We start from the raw sequence: 18,541 nt of genomic DNA on the forward strand, positions 1-18,541 counted from the left end.
GGGCAGACACATAAATAACTGCACACAGCATTCTATCCATTACATGTCTGGTGGTAATCACTCCCACTAGGAAATAATGCACTCACTTCTTGTTTGCTCATCCAGTTGTCAACTTGTTCAGTATCTCTGTAGAAAAGCTGCAAGTCCATGCACTGTTCATACTGTTGTCTGCGAAGCTCCCATAGCTCTAGCAAGGCAGCTCTTTCATCTGAGAGAATAGTCAGCTAAGGGATTGGGAAGAAGGATATATAATATTTTACTTAACAGACTGGTTAATTTCCATCTCAACATAAAATCAAGACGGAACATGAAAAAAAACCAATACTTTACAGCTTACGATCTTAACCAGAAATGAACTTCTAATTTAAGGAATGCAGAAGAAAAAAGACAGATTCTTCTAGAAGCCCTTGCTCTCAAGGGGTCAACTTACCTTTTCTTTAACTTCATCTGAAGCGTAGTGCCCAGCAGCAAGCAAAGCCTGTCCAGACTCATCAGCAGATTTGAAGCTATCTTCATGGGCATCGATTTCCCCCTATGAAATGCGAAGTGAATAAGTTGTTTTTACAAGTTAGCTTAGCATAGTTTCAGAACATGAAAACGACTGTTGAAAATAACAGACACAACAGCCTGGATACCTAAATTATAAATGTTAAACTATCTGTAAATACATCACACTGAACGTGAAAGCTATAATCAAATGTATCACCTTACAATGAAGATAAGGCAAGTATAAATTCATATGTTAAACAGAAACTAAGGGTTGGTTTCAAGCTGCATTCTTACTTATAGCAATTCTTCCTGACAGAGGATTAACACAGTTGTTAGTCCAACTGATTGCTATCAGGTCTAATTATTTTTGATAAATTACCACCATAAGCACTCTTAAATACTTACTTATTAGTGTATAAACTTGCTATCAAGAACCACAAAGTACAAAATCTTAAATCGGAACAGACAGCAACCCATACTGCATGATCAAAGGCCTTTAGTGATACAACATTAGCAGCTCTGACTCAGAGACTGCATTAAACACACAAATCAGTCTTTAGGTGTTGCTGACTGGATTTGGCTAACCATTATACCTTATGTTCCTGATGTCTATCTAGAAGGGCTTCTGCTCCAGCCACGTCATTGGCAAGTTCATCAGCATTTATCAGAGCCTTCATCTCAGTTACCCAGCTAGTGAGGTCTCGGAAGTCCGCCAGAAAGCGCTGCAACCTTATAAAAACAACAGAAAAAATGGCTGGGAAACATTCGTAGGCACAGTTTCTCAATCCTTACACCAAAGATAGGGGTTACAAACATAAAAGCTGTTCCTCAGGTTGAAAGCAGACAAGACAATACCAAAATGCAATTAGAACATTAAATAAATAAGCTCTCAACCTAATAAAAGAGTCTTTTAAAGTCAGGAAAATGCTAAGTTTAAAAACAAGTGGGATACCTTTTGATAGTTCTCCAAGATATGTTTTGCATATAACTTATATTGAAAGGAAAATGAATACTCTTATATATAAGCCTGTATGCTGAAGACAACAGATACCAAGACAGTTCTCAGAGTGTCTTAAGATAGCCCAGGGGACTGCTTCTGTCACAATCACGTGTGCCTGTGTGTGGTGGACTGACAGAAAATTTCAACTGCACATACCTCAGCCTCAGAACAAACAAACGAATTCTCAGATTCCTTTCAGCATGTCTTTACAATTACTGCCTTTGGCATATGCTTAACACTCATCAAAAAAAGTGATCGGTTTCTGATTCTCTTTTAAATTTGTTGTCAAATGATTTGACTACTGTATATTGTTCGGTGAACTAGACTATTTCTGAAAATATATACCATAATCATCCCCAAATTTTGTAGTCTCCCTTTCTTCCCCTCCAACAGTACTATTATCAAATTTGAAGAAGGAAGAAGGGAAAGCAAAAAAGGCTGTTTTGGCAAGACAGTATTCCTACCTGTAGGAGTCATTAAGGCGAGCATGCCTCTCTGCTGCCAGAGTTCGGATCTGTTCCCAGTTGGCAATGAGTTCCTCCCGTTTCACTTGAATTTGAGAAGCATTTATTGGGTGAGACTGCTGCAAACGGTCAGCTTCTGCACAAAGGGCCTTAACCTAAACCCAGTCACAAACAGGGAGTAAGCTTCTAGCCTTTTACAAGCAGGTTACATTGTTTAAATCGTAGGTAAAATGCATCTCTTATGGGTACCTTATCTTCCAAAGCTGCAAGATCTCTTTCCAGGCCTTCATGCTTACGCAGCAAAGCCTGTACACTGGCCAAGTCTCTGCCAAAATCATCTGAAGCCATCAACTGCCCTTTCTCCTTAATCCAGCTGATAGTTTCATCCACATCCCTTCAAAAGAAAGCACAAGCTGAAAGCAGTCTACCTTTTATGGAAAAGGTAGGATGTTTTCACTTATCACAGGCATACTGGCAATACAAATCCAAAAATAAACACTGAAGCCAACTGCAATTAAAAAAAATACATATATATATTTGTATACATATAATTTTTAATCTCAAAAAGCCTTCAAATGTGTTGGCAGGCCATTCTTCAGATGCTGTCATGAGATGCAAATAAGGACTTAAAGCACAACTGGTCCACTTTCCACTTTGGACCCTTCTCCAATTTAATTAAGGCAAACTTCAAAAAATAACATAAAGAGCAGATGAGAACAATTGGACTGACAGCTAGACAGCTATAGAAAAAATAGCCTCTTGTGGCTCATATAAGATGGAACTGGAGGAAGAAGCTCTCAGAGTAAAGGGTGGGAAAACTGCCATGAGCAAGAATGAACAGAACTGCCAGGTGGTGAAAACCTAAATCAGAAGGACTGTTCTAAGGGAATTCTAGAACAAGGTCCTCATTCAAAGAATCACGAGGAAGAATAAAATAAAAACAGACAACGGTAGCACTTCTCACATTACTGGTTGTAGCTGAATGAATCATTAGACATCCACATGAATATAAAATCAACTTCAGCAGACCCAGCCAGGATCATACCTGTTGAAGCGCTGAACTTCAGCTGCCCCAAAGAGTTTCCCTTGCCTCTGAAGGGCAAGCCCCTTAAGACGCTGCCAGCTCGCATTTACTTCATCCTGTTTGGACTTTATAAGTTCCTCCTCAGGGTGCTGTTCCTAGTAAACAAAGGAAAAATGCTATTTCCGTGTATTCCGGGACTTTATATCCATTGACAAAACCTCAAAACACCACTGTTTTCCAAGAAATCAATTTACAATTACTGTAGTTTCCACGAGCTCTCGGTTCAATAGTTTTCCTAAAGCATCACTGTGTAAACATTCAATATTCTTGCAATAGTCTAAGTTTCCCTATGAACTAATTAGTCAACAGGAAGAGGGCTGTAAACAATATCTATTTTTTCCTGGATTTTTTTCCAGTACTGTGCAGTCTCCACCTTTGCTCAAGCTCCAGATGACATAGTAGAAGAGAAGATATGTAAAACTTGGTTGTCCAAGGGAAACACCTTTAAACTCAAATATTACAATTTGTCTTACAAATCACTACTCTCCACATTTTCATCAACCTTCTCAGTGGAGGCAGTTACTCAAACCGTACAGCAAAAGAACACATGAATCGGATGATAGCCCCTGAAGGTTAAAATAGCCATGTCTCCAACACATATACAGTAAAATTATAAATGTCTCCTACCAAACTGGCAGGGGAGGGAAGGAAGTTGCAGACAAAAGCTTGCTGTGTTATGCCAGACTTGCCAGGAGAGATTTTCAACACACATGCATGTTTACCTGGATAAGTTTGCCAGCAAACTGGTTCACTTCATTTACTCTTTCCTCATGAGCTGCGAGGTCTGTCTGGAACTCTTCAAACTTCTTTTGCAAAACCTCAACATGCTCTAAGTCCTGGCCAAGCTCTTCTGAGGTCACTATTGCTTCCTAGCATGATGGAAAAAAAAAAAAAAAGTATATTTCAGTTTAACTTATGAGAAATCACAACCAGAGATCAGAAAGCAAATTGTGCTAATGTTGGAATAGGCCAAGGAGAGTTATAATCACTGTGTTTAAAATCATATGTAAAAATATCTTCCTTCAAAATATAAATACCTCCCACCCCACACCTTTACTTTAGAACATCCTGGATCGCTATGGGTCCATTTTCAAGTCATTGAATATTACAAATCCCATTATCATAGGTTCTCTGTTCTGTGTGTGATGATCATGACTACAACAACACTGTTACTGAAACAAAATACGCATGGAAAAAACATACTTTTATAACAACAAAATAATTGGCTATGCAGTGACTAGAATTTGTTTACATTTTTAGATTATTTATGGGCTTTTGCCCATATTATCTGTATTCTCATGCAAGATTTCTTTATGAAAATTGCATCGTCAGATTCTGTAACAGTTACGCAGGGTTTAATGATTGAACCCACAGTGAAACAAAATACCAAACTATCATTAAGAAAACCCAGATGATCATTTTGTGGCTTTTCTTGATATTGTGGTTTGCGGTCTGTTTCCTCAGAGTTCAAAGAATCAAAAGCCAACAGTTCTCTTGTAGCAAATGTCCTTTCAATGTGCATCTAAAGACATTCCAGTCATAAGAAATTATGTACATAGAGCTTGCTGGTTAGGCTGGCCACTTTCTATAATAAATCATTGAGAATATTAACAAAAATTTGCCTTTACATGTTGAAGTTTTCCCTTACAGGAAACTTGAATTTGATTGCTATGATAATTATGAAGGTCTTCTTAAAGCAAAGAAGAGACCTGATTAAGTTTAGCTATGCTCTCCAACATGCAGGCTTCCTCTCTTCCTCTAGTACCTTTTTTAAGTGGCTGCAAAAGAGCAGTGGTTTGCAGATGTACTGCTTAGACAATATAAATAAACTAAATAAAATGTATTAGTGCCTTTAAAAGCTTTGTTTGTCTACCTGAGCTCCAGCAACTATATGTTGATATATTTCCATATAAATGCATCAGATTTTCCCTCGAGAACACAGTAAATGCAGGTAATAATATACCTTGTCATTGATCCAGTCCAAGACATCTTCGCATTCCCGTAAGTACTGCACCAGCTTTTGTGCTTGCAACAGTTTGACTCCCTTCTCTCTCATTTTTTCCAAGAGTAATTCCCATAGCCGGTGCAGCTCCTGCAGCCGAGTCTAGAACAATAGGATGGTGATATTAAAATCCTGTAGCAGATGAGATTAAATTTATTCCCTTCTTGTTCTTAAAAATAAAATATTTTTTCCCCAAAGTTTTATGTTCCTAAATCTTACATTAGAAAAAGGGTGGAAAAACCTCATTAAGTTTTCATCTCGAGTAATTAGTTTTCAAATGATACAAAATGATACAACAACACAAAGCTAGAAATTACTGAACTGAGCATTCTTGTTTAAAGTCGAACTTGTGCCACTTTACAGTATTTTCACAGTTCCTCTTAGCCCCAGTCGCTAATATATTTAGCCAACAGTGTTAAGTAATATAACACTGAAGTGCTAGGAGCAATTACTAGGTTTAATATTGAGTCTTTATGGCTACATTCTGCCTTCCAAAACATTTGGGAACGACTATATATTTTATAGACAATTAAAAGAAAAACCGCACTCCCACACAGGGACACAACTTGCAAAACAGGAAAGTATCTGCTCCACCCAGCATCTCTAACGCTTTGCTCATCTAGATCTGAAACTTGAAAGTCACGCTAGAGAAGCTTTTGAACATCGACCATGGGTGGATACATCTTTAATCCACTTAGAAAGTTCAGTTAGGTAGGTTTCAAGGGAAGAAAAAGCCCACACTACTCCATTTCCTAGCACTGCCCCAAAGGATAGTGCAAACTGTCAGCCAAGGAGGAAAGAAGATACTGCAAACAGGAGTTGCACTGCACAGCCGAAAGTTTCACCTACTCGTAAGTGGAGCCCAACTTGGGTGGCAGTTACTATTGGGCGCTGTGCAGTCCTGTACGGTGTGAAAGACTGAACCATTAAAAAACAAATTGTCACTCCAAGCAGAACATGAGTAAGAACTGACATTGAGCAGCACAGCTAAGATGCAGCATTATTTAAGGTCACTCATCCAAAAGCATTTTTTTCTATTAGCAGTATAGATTATGTGGTCACAATGAGATTTCTAAAATTTTAATTGCCTTAGAATGTTTTATTAAATAACATATGAAGAAGTACTTCTGCTTTCCTTAGTCACTACTTTCATAATCTCATTATGTGCCTGAAAAGTTCTCAGTTAAGTTTTGATAATCACTACAAAAATACCACAGGTGTTTTTCTTTTCAAAAGTTAAACCGGCTCACATCCAAAACATATAAAAGATTATTTAAATAACTCTAAGTACACAGACTTAACCAACACTGAAGCAAGTTCGCTGAGGCCCAGACACAGCAGATCTAATAAAATTAGGCCTAGAAAAGAAGTTGCTGTACAAAACCAAAAATTAGCTTTTCATTGTGGGGTGTGTGAATGTATGTACCTGCATAGATATACAGGAATAAGAAAACCCTAATAATATCCAGAGAAAAATGAGAATACATACAAGAAGGAAAAGAGTAGAAGGCAACTCTTAAGGCCTTATTTAAAAGTTATAATTGTTGAAACTTTAAAAAAATGTGATTATCACTCAAATATTGTCAAGTGTAATCCTGCCTCGTGCAGCAACGAAGATTTTAAAAATGCATGACATTGCATTGCACAAGTTGGGAGATTAAAAACAATCACAGATCTCAGAAAGGGTCTGAAGGAAGCTTACTGCCCGCTACTGCGAGGCACCTGTCCTACGAGGCTTTCCCTGCTGCACACACAGGGCTGTACTTGGAGCTCATACAAAAAGCTGTGGAATGCAAGTTCAAAGAGGGTTGGACGTACAGCCAGTACAGCTTAACCACAAGGTTAAGATCACCAGAGACCTGGTCTGGGCCAGAGCAGACAAATTAAATCTCTGAAGTTTACTGATGATGTTGTGTGTATTACTTATAATTATTATTGTAGAAAATTAGTGTTATATAAGCAAAAAATGCATTTCTTTTTTTCAAATCAAAAATTATGCAATGCCCCTGACATCAGGCCTTGTTAATTTGCTGCTTCTTGATAGTGTGCCATTTTGGGAACAATCACAAGCATAATTAATCATCTGCCTTGTGACTTTCAACATGTCTTTGAATTCCTGATGATTTTCCTGTCCAAGTTCCTGGACTCGACAGGCAGACAGCTCACTTGCAAACTGGATCCAAGAAAAGATAAGAGCTTGGTGCTCAACAGAAAAGAAACATCTGTAAAGCTTCTGAAATACAAATTATCTTGCAATTTCACTAGTCAAATTATCGGTAGTATTTCTGAAAGTGTTTTAGAACATAGAGCTATCTGTGTAACATACAAAAAGTCTTAAAGGAAAAGCCTGTAAGAGGGAAAAAATCGTTTTAAAACTCACTCTTATGGTTTCAGATGCAAAATGGCTTTCATTGATCATCTGATTTCCAGTCTCGTCCAGTTTAACAATAGCCCCTGAATTGGCCTGCACCTCAGCTTCAAAGGCTTGGTGCTTCTGCAGCTTTCCCTGCAAACAGAACATCAAAGAACATGGCTGAGAGCTGATGCACAGCCCTCCTCCACATATCCTAGCATCAAGATTTTTAGTGTATTTTGTGCATATTTAGTACTGAAAAACAAACAATAAAATAGCGCAGTTGAAGTCATAGCTGTACCATATGTTTCACAGTGGATACAAGCATCCCAAATTTCAGATATTTCATTATTGTATTTGCTCTTGTACATGAGAGTGTTCAAACATCTGAGAACCCATCAGCTAGTTCCACCCACACGAGTTAATTTTCTACAAATAGCCTTTTTGTGGAAACAATAAGAATTTTTTCACAGTTATTTACAGAGCCAAAAAGACCAACAAATTCTAGGATTAATCCCTGCTGGTTTTACACTACGTTGCACTGAATAACATTTTCTACTCTGATCTAGCATATAATCCATTATTAGAAATATTCCAATTATATCAGCAAAGAAACTGGGCTTTTAAAGAATACTTTGCAAGGCTGCATGTATTTGCATCCATCTTTCCTCACTACTCTCAGATCAAGCTACATTTCTGCTTTAGTTCTGTCTATTCCAGTTGACCTGGTATGCCCTAATATTAGTAGTAGAACATAAAATGGCAGTTGGACTTGCCTGTAAATTGCTTGGGTCTTTGTAATTTTCATCAGATGCTATCTGGAGTTTCTCTTGGATCCATTTTTCAAGCTCATCTGCATCACGCTGGAAAAACTGGAATCGATAAGAATCTTCAAGTTTTTGGCGCCTGAGAGAAGATAGTTCCTTGAACCTGTGGTAACGGTCCAAAACTTGTTGACGCCTTTCTTGGATGTCTTCTGCTGTTTCCAACACTTTCACACCACTTGGATCCATTTTCTGGAAGCCAAATAAACCTCAGTTAACATTCTGTTTGTATTATAAACCAAAGGTAGGGAAGGAAGAAATCCATGAAAGAACCTGGTTTTTTTGTGTGTGTTTTCTGTTGCTGTTTTTTTTTTTAATCGCACGTGGTTTATATATAGTATTACTCTGTGTGCGCAGATATGTATATAAAATATAAATATTATACACAGAAATAAACGAAAACACACTTCTAGCAGAAAACCATGGGAAAAGATGATTGGACAAAGGCATTTAACATCAACCTGTCTTAGAAAAATATGGCTGCTGTATATTGGCCATCTCAAATTGTGTTATGGAAGCATCCAACACAAATTATAAAATGTGCTTTAAAAATGTGTTTGTGCACATATGTGTATATACGTCTGTGTATATATATATATACATGCAGATATATAAAAGCAAGATGTTTCTTGTACATCTAGTACAATGCGGAAACATTTTATTTAAAATACTGAATATAGATAAACTAATTAATGTATATTATATTAATATATGACTATTTCTTAAAGGACAGCTAACCGGCCCCCAGGAGTACATATATACACATATATACACATATCTACATATATTATACATGCATGTATATACACATGTGTGACACACGTCTACCCCCTGCTCTTGCAGACAATTAGGAAGTTATGAAACCACCCCGCCACTCCCTACACAAGTTTTGAAAAGCCAATACCGAGACTCACATTGCGTTTCACAGATCTGATGTTGTGAGCACACAAGGAATTAAAGGAGCATTTTGTATACCTAACGATCCTGCTGACTGAAAACCTTTACGCACTGCTTTCCACACTACGACCTGGTATTTTTACCGCAGCCACCAAAGAACTGATTATCGCTCTGCTTTATCTATCTAGGGTTCTATTAAAATTGGGGTAACCTTTACTTTTTAATTCCTAAACATTCAAAACGCAATTTGATTTTCACTAAGCGTATGCATGAGGACAGCAGCGTTACACCAATTAAAGAGCAGACTCATTATGGTCACTGGAGTCTGGCTACCGAGGCAGTCATTTGCCAACCCGCTGTGCATATCAAGAGGCTGTTGCAACAAACACTCCGCGCGTGAACAATCGCGCGGTTGATGTCTGGGTGTCCAAGTGTTTACACGGAGAGCACAGTCAATGCTTTTATTCTAAATGTTGTGAGCACCGAACTAAACGTGCTTCCCATCAATGCTATCAAGTAGGAAGAAACGACGTGTGGAAGCGCACATCGAAAGACACAGGCGAGCTCTAAACTACGCTGCTAGATATTCAATTATGTTATTTAGTCGTTAGCTAGCCACATGCTTTAATTAGAGCCATATCTTGCATAATGCTATGAAAAACCCCACGGGTTGGAACGCTATCTCCAGGGCCATGTTTGCTGTTTGGTTTCCAAGCACTCGTAGAGGGCCCATCTGATAGAAGGGAACATATGGGGGCGAGCTCACACGTCCCCAGCTCCCTCCCCGCAGTCCCACCCCGCGCAGGGCAGCGTTCTGGCAGCAGTTGTTACTCCGGTGAACTCTGAGCCCTGACTGCATTGCGGCACTTTAAGGAAGGAAGGAAGGAAAATTCAGCTTTGTTTTCTCCTCCAGGCCTGCGTGTTTCATTTCTTACTGCCAAAAGGGGCGAGGAAAATACGGTCTGTGGGGGCTGTGCAGTTCATTTGGGTTCATCTGGCTGGGGTACCAATGGCTCCACTCGACTGGGGAATTGGAGTTTTAAAAGACCGAATCCTGAACACAGCCTGAGCTCAACCATAGCTGTTTTCCTGGGAAAGCGGCCGTTTCGAGCGCTGCTTCACGCTGCCTTCCCCTACAGACAGACAGCAGGCGAGAAAAGATGGTTATTGCTAAAAGACTTCCTTGCCTGTGCTGCTACATTGTGTTTGAATCCAGCAACTCTTTTTTTATTTTTAACAGAATGTGTTCAGGAGAAACACAGTGGCAGACAGCCCAAACGCCCCGCTGTATCCTATCTCGCCCCTCGTTCTGGTGAAGGGCATTACCAGGAAAAAACAAAACCCGGCTTGGTCTTAGGAACACCGTGCAGTCAGCCTGTGTGTCAGTATTAGAAACAACCCCCAGAGGCCAAATGATTTCAAATCACTTTAAATTATTATTTCAAATGGTTAAATTAGATTATTTAAATTAGTAAGTCATTTAAATTATTCAAATTGCTAAACTATTTTACATTAGAAGAAAGAAGGAGGCCTCCTGCGCTTTAGCCCGGTAGCTGGTTTGCCTCTCACCACACAGATCATGCAATCTGGCCCATCTTTTTGCTGGAATTGGTTAAAAGAAAGGCTCCCTTTATAACTACAGCAAGTCGAGCTAGTCAATTGTAAAAGAAGTGCTTTGGTCTAGCAATAATAGACTGTTCTTTCCTGCAGCAGATCAGCTGACGTCAGCGAGCGGCCGCGGTGCCAAAACGCGATCAGCAGCCACTAGGGAGCTCTGAACTCCAAAGTCATCGATGCTGCAGAGTGGTGCAGCCTACCTCCGGCGCTTCCAGGCGAGAGCTGCAGCATCCCCCTGGAACACAAAGCCATTCTCCGAGATGTTTCTAAGCCTTTTCGGTTCAGCTGCATCACCTGGTTTTTAGCCTAGAGAAGAGAAGGCTCCGGGGAGACCTTAGGGCTGCTGCCAGTGTTAAAAGGGGGCTGCAGGGAAGCTGGGGGGGGGCTCTGCATCAGGGAGAGGGGTGACAGGACAAGGGGGAATGGCTTTAAGCTACCCAAGGGTTTAGATGAGACACGAGGAAGGAATTCTGTATGGTGAGGGCAGTGGAGAAGGCCTTTCCCTGGAAGCACCTGAGGACAGGGCGGGGACAGGGGTCTGGTGGGCGACCCGTGAGCTGCCCCCAGCCCAGGACACGCAGTGAAGCCAGGCTCAGAAAGGCTCAGCCTTCCTCCACCACACACGGCTGCCCTCCCAGCAGCAAGGCCGTGGAGAAGAGACAGCCTACCCCCAGCCACCTTTACCCACGCAGCCTGTCCCGGAGCAGACACGGCCCCACCCTGCCGCCGGGCGCAGCCTGCGCCGGGCTGATAAGCTCGGATAGAGTCCGAGCCCCAGGTGCCAGGCCCGGGGCTGCTGCTGCCCTCCTGCCTCCACACCAGCAGTCCCTCACAGCTCAGGGCTGTCTGCCACCCTGCGCCCATGCTGCAGTTTGGAAAGCTGCTCCGCTCTCACATCTCACCAAAGGGCGATCAGGAACACTTCGGTGCGCTGGTGCAGTGGTGTTGTTTTTAAAAAAAATAAAGAAAGTCTGAGCGAACTGAAGCCAAAATCTGAAGAAGGCAGACCAATAATAACTGGGCTGAGTGCTCTCAGCCGTGAAGCTCAGACCGTCAGCCTGCCCCAAGCCGTCCCAATTGCCCGCTGACACGCGGAGGGAGATGCACAGCTGCGGCGATCGACAGCCACCGCAGTGCAACAGCGGTGATGTCAGCAACATCATTCACGGCGGGCAAACAGCGGCGGCGAGGAGGGTTAGGGAGGAATTAGAGCGATGCCGGCAGGGCTGACACACAAGAGATGTCAGCATTTCCCCCACCAAAACATCAGGAGGATGTTTCGGGGATTTAAAAAGTCAAACGTGACACGCATCGAGCGCGGTACAGTAGATTTTGGCAGATTTTTAAGAACAATTACATGAGGCTTAAAGAATTAAACCACTCTGCCTGAAAAGCAATCAGATATCCGTATATAAAGATCACTATCTGAAGATGTAGTAAAATAATGACTTTCTGGTAAGACAAGTCCTGATGAGTTATGTGCACTCAGCACCCGTCCCTGGTGAGCCCTTTGCTCTCCCTGCCCAAACACTCCCTGCTCCCAGGCATTTCTGGGCTCCTCACACACTTCTGGGCTCCTCGCTGCCTTCTGTCACTGGAGCCACCAGCCCTGCGATCCGCCACTCCCTCCCTGCTGGGAGGGGAACGGATTGCTCATCTCTTTCTTGAAGCGAAGGAATGCGAATCCTGATCTTGGAAGCGAAAATAACCTTCGCGAGGAAAGGACGGAGGGGAAAAAGCAGGGCACGCTTCTCTCGTTTGCATTTGTTCTGCAGGCAGCTTCCTCAAACGGCTGGGTAAGAAGCAGGCCGACAGGTACACCTCGGACAAAACCACGGTGACTGTTTGATTTAGTACTAAATCAGTTTGTGCGAGTCCTGCAGGTGAATAAAGGAGCTTCTGGAAGTGCCAGCTGCTGCTGCTGCTGCTAGGAAGGGAGCTGCAGGAGCATGTCGTGCTACAAAAGTGACCGGAGGATGTCCTGTCGTACACCCTATCCTGCAGATGTCAATGCTACTGAGAGAAAATTAATGCACACTCATTTGGTTTGGTAAGAATTTAAAGCTACAATAAAGAAATGTCAAGGGGATACGTGCAGCAAAGCCCTACATCGCCGTTCTCCTGGCTGCCATCTCAGGTCTCCTAAAGACTGCGAAGCCCAAGGCAGAGAATCGAGTGCCTCGGTACGAAAGGAAGATGTGCTGAAGTCGGTGCTGAATTCCTCAGACTCCTAGAGCCCAACCGCAGTGCAGCTGAAATCCTCGCATGCCCCAAAATTTCAGTTTGCATTACAGGGACACAAAAGCTGTGGCATTTAAACAAAGGTACAAATCAGATTTGAACTGAAGCAGGCTGCAACCTGGTGCTTGAGGCCGATTAGAGGGTTTGTGCACAGCCTTAACTGTGCTTCTGAAGCCTGGAAGTCGATCACAAACCTGCTCTTTTAGGCATTCAGTCTTAACATTTTCATTCCACTATTCAAATAAGAGAGCTAAATCAGAGAAGCTGCACTAGACAGCCGAACTGCCTGTGTGAATTTGGTGCCTTTATGTTCCAGGTGCTTGGGTTTGGCTTTGTTTTCCATGTCAGACCTCTGACGAAACTATGCAGGGCTGGCAAGGGCTGCGCGCTGCTCCCAGGCTCCTCGGAAAGCAAATCACCTTGACTGCATTGCAGAAACGCAGGTAATGGGATATTATATAATTTATCCAGCATTTTCTATCCCTAGTTAGCATCTTTTCCTTATAATTTTAATTGTAGCACGTTTGCTATCATTTCCAGATAAAACCTTGTCGCTCGTGTTACCCAGGTGAAGTCCGAGCTTGGTCCACGCATCCTATTTATTTCGCCATCACTGAACTGAGAATGGCACACATGAGCAGCTCGAGCACAGCATGGGGATTATAAATTTGTGCAGGCAGATGGAATGGGAACCAAGGCTAACTTCAAACATTCTGCAATGTAAATCTTATGGTGGTTGATTTTTAGATGTTACAACTAAAAAGATATTGCTCAAGAACTCTTTAGAACAAAAAGCTCTTAGAGAAATAATCCACACCAACAGCCTGAACATGCTGAATGTTCAGACACCATTAAATGTTCACACACCATGCAGTACAGAGAGAAGTTAGAAAATTCAGAGTGTTAAAGGAAAGCCAGATCGGACTGAACACTGGAGTACAAATAAAGCATATGATGTACAGGACAAACTCCCAGATAAATGGCTTCTTGTTACAAACAGGTCATTGCAATAAAGGCAGGCAAGTGTGGCAATGACACTTCATGCATTACGTGAAAATACCTGGACTTTGACTTTACGAAACGATGACAACATGATGGAGGAATGTAGAGTCTGAAAGGGAGGGGGAAATCGAGATAACATTCAGCTAACTACAAGTGGAAGGACATAGCTCAACTCATTTTTCTCTCTCCAAAATGCATATTCTGTCACAGCACGCATTCCATACTTTCCTGTTGGTTCCTTGCCACATACAACAACTTGGCATTATTGTTACGCAAGCTATTGCAAGCAACAGACCTCCCCATGCAAAAAAGGTTACAATTATCAGCAGGAAAACTTAATTACTTCGGTATGTGCTAACCTCTCCAGTTAATTAAAAAAGCAAACAAACAGCAAAAAAACCTGTAACAATCTGAAGGTCAAAACAGAAAGTAAAGGAAGTTATCTGGACTTGGCAAATGACTCTTCTTGCTACACAGTAATCAAACGGGGTGGCATAATTTAAAGACACAAATTCCGTGAGAAGGTTTTGAAAAAAAAAAAAAATATATATATATATATATATATATATATATATATACACAAAGATGTTTACTTTCAATTACCCTAGTAAAAATGAAAAAAAAAAAAAAAGAAAAGTAGCAGTTGCAAAAGAAGGTATTATTCGAGATGGCTCGTTACATAGCTGTTAGGTGTAGCTAATCCGCTAAATATTTAGCTGAAAACTTCCTGCATCCCCTAACTCTTGTTTTCCCCATGAGTGTGCTGCAATCCCTGAAACAGTTCATGGACAACTGCAGTTCTGTGTCTGTGCTTGCTGAGGCTGCTGCATATCTCTCCTGGCATTTGCATAGCTTAACGTGTATCGGTTGCAGCAGAGGGAAGGCAGCTTGCCACCCCATTTGATCCATGGTCAGCAATGGGAGCACAATGCTGGACGACGCTTGGCAATCCCCATCGACAGCATCTGCAGTCTGCTCCACCCCATTTTTCTGCTGCCTACACTTCAGGGACAAATGGAAAAAACAAACTCCCACACTATACTAACATGGAGCGGAGAAAAGGGAGGAATTCGTATCATTTCCTCTGATACCGGGGAAACAACCAGTTCCCCTCAAAAAGCAATGCATTTGTGAACAAAACAAGGGAACCCATTAAATATATTAAGTACATCAAAAGAAGACAAGGACACTAAGCTATTTGCTTTAAATTACTAGGGTTAGTTATAAAAGTAGTAATTGAGAAACAGGGATTTCACACCAGGAGGTACCACCCTGTCTTAAAGAGATGCATGGCTTCTGTGCAAAGGAAAAACATGTAAAGAAGGCTGAAAAGACAGTCTTTGACATTTGGTATTTCTCTTATTACTTTTTTCTAAATTAAAAATACCATAAATATGTTTAACTTCATCTACTATGGATCTTATAGAAGCAAAACCTCTAAATCTGATTAAAAAACAACAGAAATTGAATTTGAATCCAACCTGTCCAGATGTACTTTTCTCCTCCCCCCCCAGTATGAAGGGAAATGAATTACTTCATGTGAACAATGTAACCTGCTATCCTGGTTCAAGTATTTTCCACAGCGTAACAGTTCCATTGCTACAGCTACAGATCCTGCACACCACTCAGCAGAAAACATCCCATTTTCTAACCTTTTGTTCCTCACCTACAAATCGGGCAGAGCAAATAATGACAAATGAAGATTTCACGGAGGGACGGATTGCTGGCTGCATTCAAATGCACAAAAAGAGCCACACAACGTGATTTAATATTTGTTTTGAAAAAAAAATCTGAATCCCTGACCAAGGCCTTTCAGAGAATAGTCTTTGGAATCTTCTGGCACTTTTCTCCAAACAAAACACCAATAGATATTTTTTTTTTCCAGAAAGATACAGAACCATTCCAGGCCTTTTTTTTTCCCCTCATGCGTTCATTTGCCATCTCCAGACAACTGCTGCTCAGAGCCTATTTAAATATGTATGAAAGACTGCTGAATTGTCACGTACATTTCAGACGGGAACACGTACTAAAAATCCTAAACAGCCGACATGGACCTGCCGGGAAAACGATAAAAGCAATAAATGCTTGTGCTTCCCCTTAAACACCAGGGCAGCTGATTACCTCAGGGGCACATATTGACCAACTGGCAATGTATTTACACCGTACCAACCCCACAAGGGTGGGCAAGGAATCTGGGAGGGGGAAGACGGTCATTTCATTACATTAAATAAATATAAAGAGGCTAGGAGAGGAATAGATACTGATTTTCTTTTTGTTGTTTTTTTCTTTTTTCTGAGGGAAACCTCGGCGCTTGCCCTGCCTCTGGAGGGAGAGGAGGCTGGGGGGCTTTTATGTGGGGGGGAGGCTTTTTTTTTTTTTTTTGAGGGGGAAGGTTTTCTGTGAGGGGGAGGCAGGCTTTTCTTTTTTTTTCTTTTGGGGGGAAGATTTCTGTGAGGGAGAGAAGATTTCGAGGAGGGGGAGGCTTTCTGTGAGGGGAGGCTTTCTGCAGGGGGAGAGGAAGGCTTTCTGTGAGGAGGGGAGGACATCGAGGGGGAGGCTTTTTGTGAGGAGGGGACGCTTTCTGTGAGGAATGGAGCGGATTTCGGGGGCTGAAGGCTTTTTCTGAGGGGGGAGGCTTTCTACCAGCGGCCCCCCGGGCCCTGCCGCCCCCCTCTCCCCTCACGCTGACCTTGGGCAGGGCCGGCCGGCTCCTGGAAGCCATTACCGGGGCTTTGGCCCCTCCGGTTTTCTCCTCAGGAGCCGGGCACTGCCGGGGGCTGTCCCCTCGTTACCCCCCCCGGGGGATCCGACCCCAATTCCTGCCGCTGCCCGGGGCGGCTCCCGGCTCTCCCCACCCGCCTTGCCCTTTATCCGCGCCTCACCCCATGGCTGCAGCCCGCACCCCGTGAGGAGGGTCCCCGTCCCTCCCCGTTCCTTCCCCTGAGGGGAGAGCCCCCCTTACACCCCCCACACCCATAGGGACCCGCCGTGAGGGGCGAACCCCGGCCGCAGCACACCCGTCCACCTGTCCACCCGAGGCGTGACGGGGTGGCGGCGGCGGGGGCCCGTTTTACCCGAGGGAGGTGGGAAGGAGGCGAGCGCGGCGCTCAGCCGCAGCCCTCACCGGGTCGGTGCGCAGCTCCCCGTCCCCGTGCCGCCGCCGCCGCCCCTCCGCCTCTACGGCCGCTCCGCGCCGCCCGCGCCGGCCCCTTTTATAGGGCGGGGGGGGGTGACGTCAGCGCCGCAGCGGACGGAAAGGGGGGGGGGGGGAAGGAGGGGACGGCGCCACCCACTCGAGCGCAGTGGAACGGGAGGGAGTGCGCATGCGGGGAGGAGCGGAGAGAGCCGAGGGGGGGCTCCGGGCACTGACGAGGGGTTCCGGAAATTGCCGAAGGGCTCCGGAAAGAGCCGAGGGGGGAGGCGGGGCGCCTGAGGGCGGAGGCTGTGTGGTGGTTCAGGCCTCCTTTCCTCAACCCATAACAAACGTGCAAAATAAAAATACAAACACCAAGCGACAGTGGAAATCATTTTAATTAGCGCAGGAGCGGGGTCTTCTGCCCCCTTTTCAGGCCCCGCTAGGGCCGGGTTCCTGCTCTCAGCCCTGAGCTGCTGCAGATTGTGAGAATTCAATCGATAAGCCCCGCTCCAACAGCAGCCTCAGCAGCTTTCCCTTATTAAATATATATACACACAGTATATATACATATATGACATGGTTAGAGCTGTCTGTTTGAAGTAGCCCGCAATGTCAGAATCACAAAGAAGCTTGACAAGGGCAGAACATCAAAAGGGTGCACACGCTTGTCAGAAACGGTCTATTTTTAAAAAGCCAATGCATAAATTCAAAGGCAAAGGAGCCTTTTGTATAAACAAGATGATTTAAATAGACACGGCAAATAAGGTTTACCCAAATCTCTGTTTTTTTAGAGGCTTAGTGAGACAGAACTGCATAGGACCAACACAGCAAGCTTCTTTTAGTGATTTTTGAGTTAATAACGCTTTCTTTTATTAAAGGACTTAAATGGAAAAAGCAGCCTGGCACTGATCTTGCATCAGAACCTGTAGGACTGCCTCAAAGTATTGTCTCTAAGGAAGAGGATGACTCACAGCAATTTTAATGCATCTGGTCCTAAGCGCGCAGTACTTTCGCATGTGAGATGCTCTCACTTGTCATGTTTGATATGAATATGCATGTGGTGCCTTTTTAATATATGCATAGGACCTTATTTGCACTGTAACTTAACACCAAATGGCTAACATTCGAAGCTGCTAAAATAAAATAAAATAAAAACAGAACAGCATGGTACAAGTCAAGCACCAGCTCAAGCAGTAGATGCAGCCATAAGCTACATCTAAAAATAAATATTGATTTATTAGTTATTTGGAAGCGTACCCATTCAATTAAAAATCCTTATTAATGTTTTTGAAATAGCATATAAATATCTGGATGCCTTTTACTGAGGTAGAAATGCATACTGTATATTTGTTATTAATGAAAATAGGTACTTATACCCCCCCCTCCAAAAAAACATTAGTAAACCCCAGTACCTCTCAACCAAAACAAGGAA

The 18,541-nt window shown here is 42.9% G+C and overlaps 1 protein-coding gene across 17 annotated transcripts in view; it reads right to left on the bottom strand.

The window, feature by feature from the left end:
• SPTAN1 (spectrin alpha, non-erythrocytic 1) overlaps nt 1-17,242 on the bottom strand; it is a 48,671-nt gene extending 31,429 nt beyond the window's left edge. For 11 of the 17 annotated variants that reach the window (XM_072025132.1, XM_027471033.3, XM_072025128.1 and 8 more), the window contains exons 1-13: nt 17,098-17,186; nt 15,980-16,027; nt 14,032-14,082; nt 8,169-8,408; nt 7,420-7,545; nt 5,001-5,141; nt 3,760-3,906; nt 2,999-3,132; nt 2,203-2,347; nt 1,954-2,108; nt 1,083-1,218; nt 431-532; nt 87-224 (exon numbers count right to left, since the gene is read on the bottom strand). In XM_072025132.1, the coding sequence (XP_071881233.1) occupies nt 87-224; nt 431-532; nt 1,083-1,218; nt 1,954-2,108; nt 2,203-2,347; nt 2,999-3,132; nt 3,760-3,906; nt 5,001-5,141; nt 7,420-7,545; nt 8,169-8,408; nt 14,032-14,064 (1,497 nt within the window). In that variant the 5' untranslated portion in view covers nt 14,065-14,082; nt 15,980-16,027; nt 17,098-17,186. Of the gene's footprint in view, nt 1-86; nt 225-430; nt 533-1,082; nt 1,219-1,953; nt 2,109-2,202; nt 2,348-2,998; nt 3,133-3,759; nt 3,907-5,000; nt 5,142-7,419; nt 7,546-8,168; nt 8,409-14,031; nt 14,083-15,979; nt 16,028-17,097 lie in introns of all 17 variants that reach the window. The other 6 variants (XM_072025133.1, XM_072025131.1, XM_072025129.1 and 3 more) reach the window with 3 other exon arrangements.
• Nucleotides 17,243-18,541: the final 1,299 nt, after the last annotated feature.

The sequence above is a fragment of the Anas platyrhynchos genome, chromosome 18, assembly GCF_047663525.1.
Source record: "Anas platyrhynchos isolate ZD024472 breed Pekin duck chromosome 18, IASCAAS_PekinDuck_T2T, whole genome shotgun sequence".
Classification (NCBI taxonomy): Eukaryota; Metazoa; Chordata; class Aves; order Anseriformes; family Anatidae; genus Anas; species Anas platyrhynchos.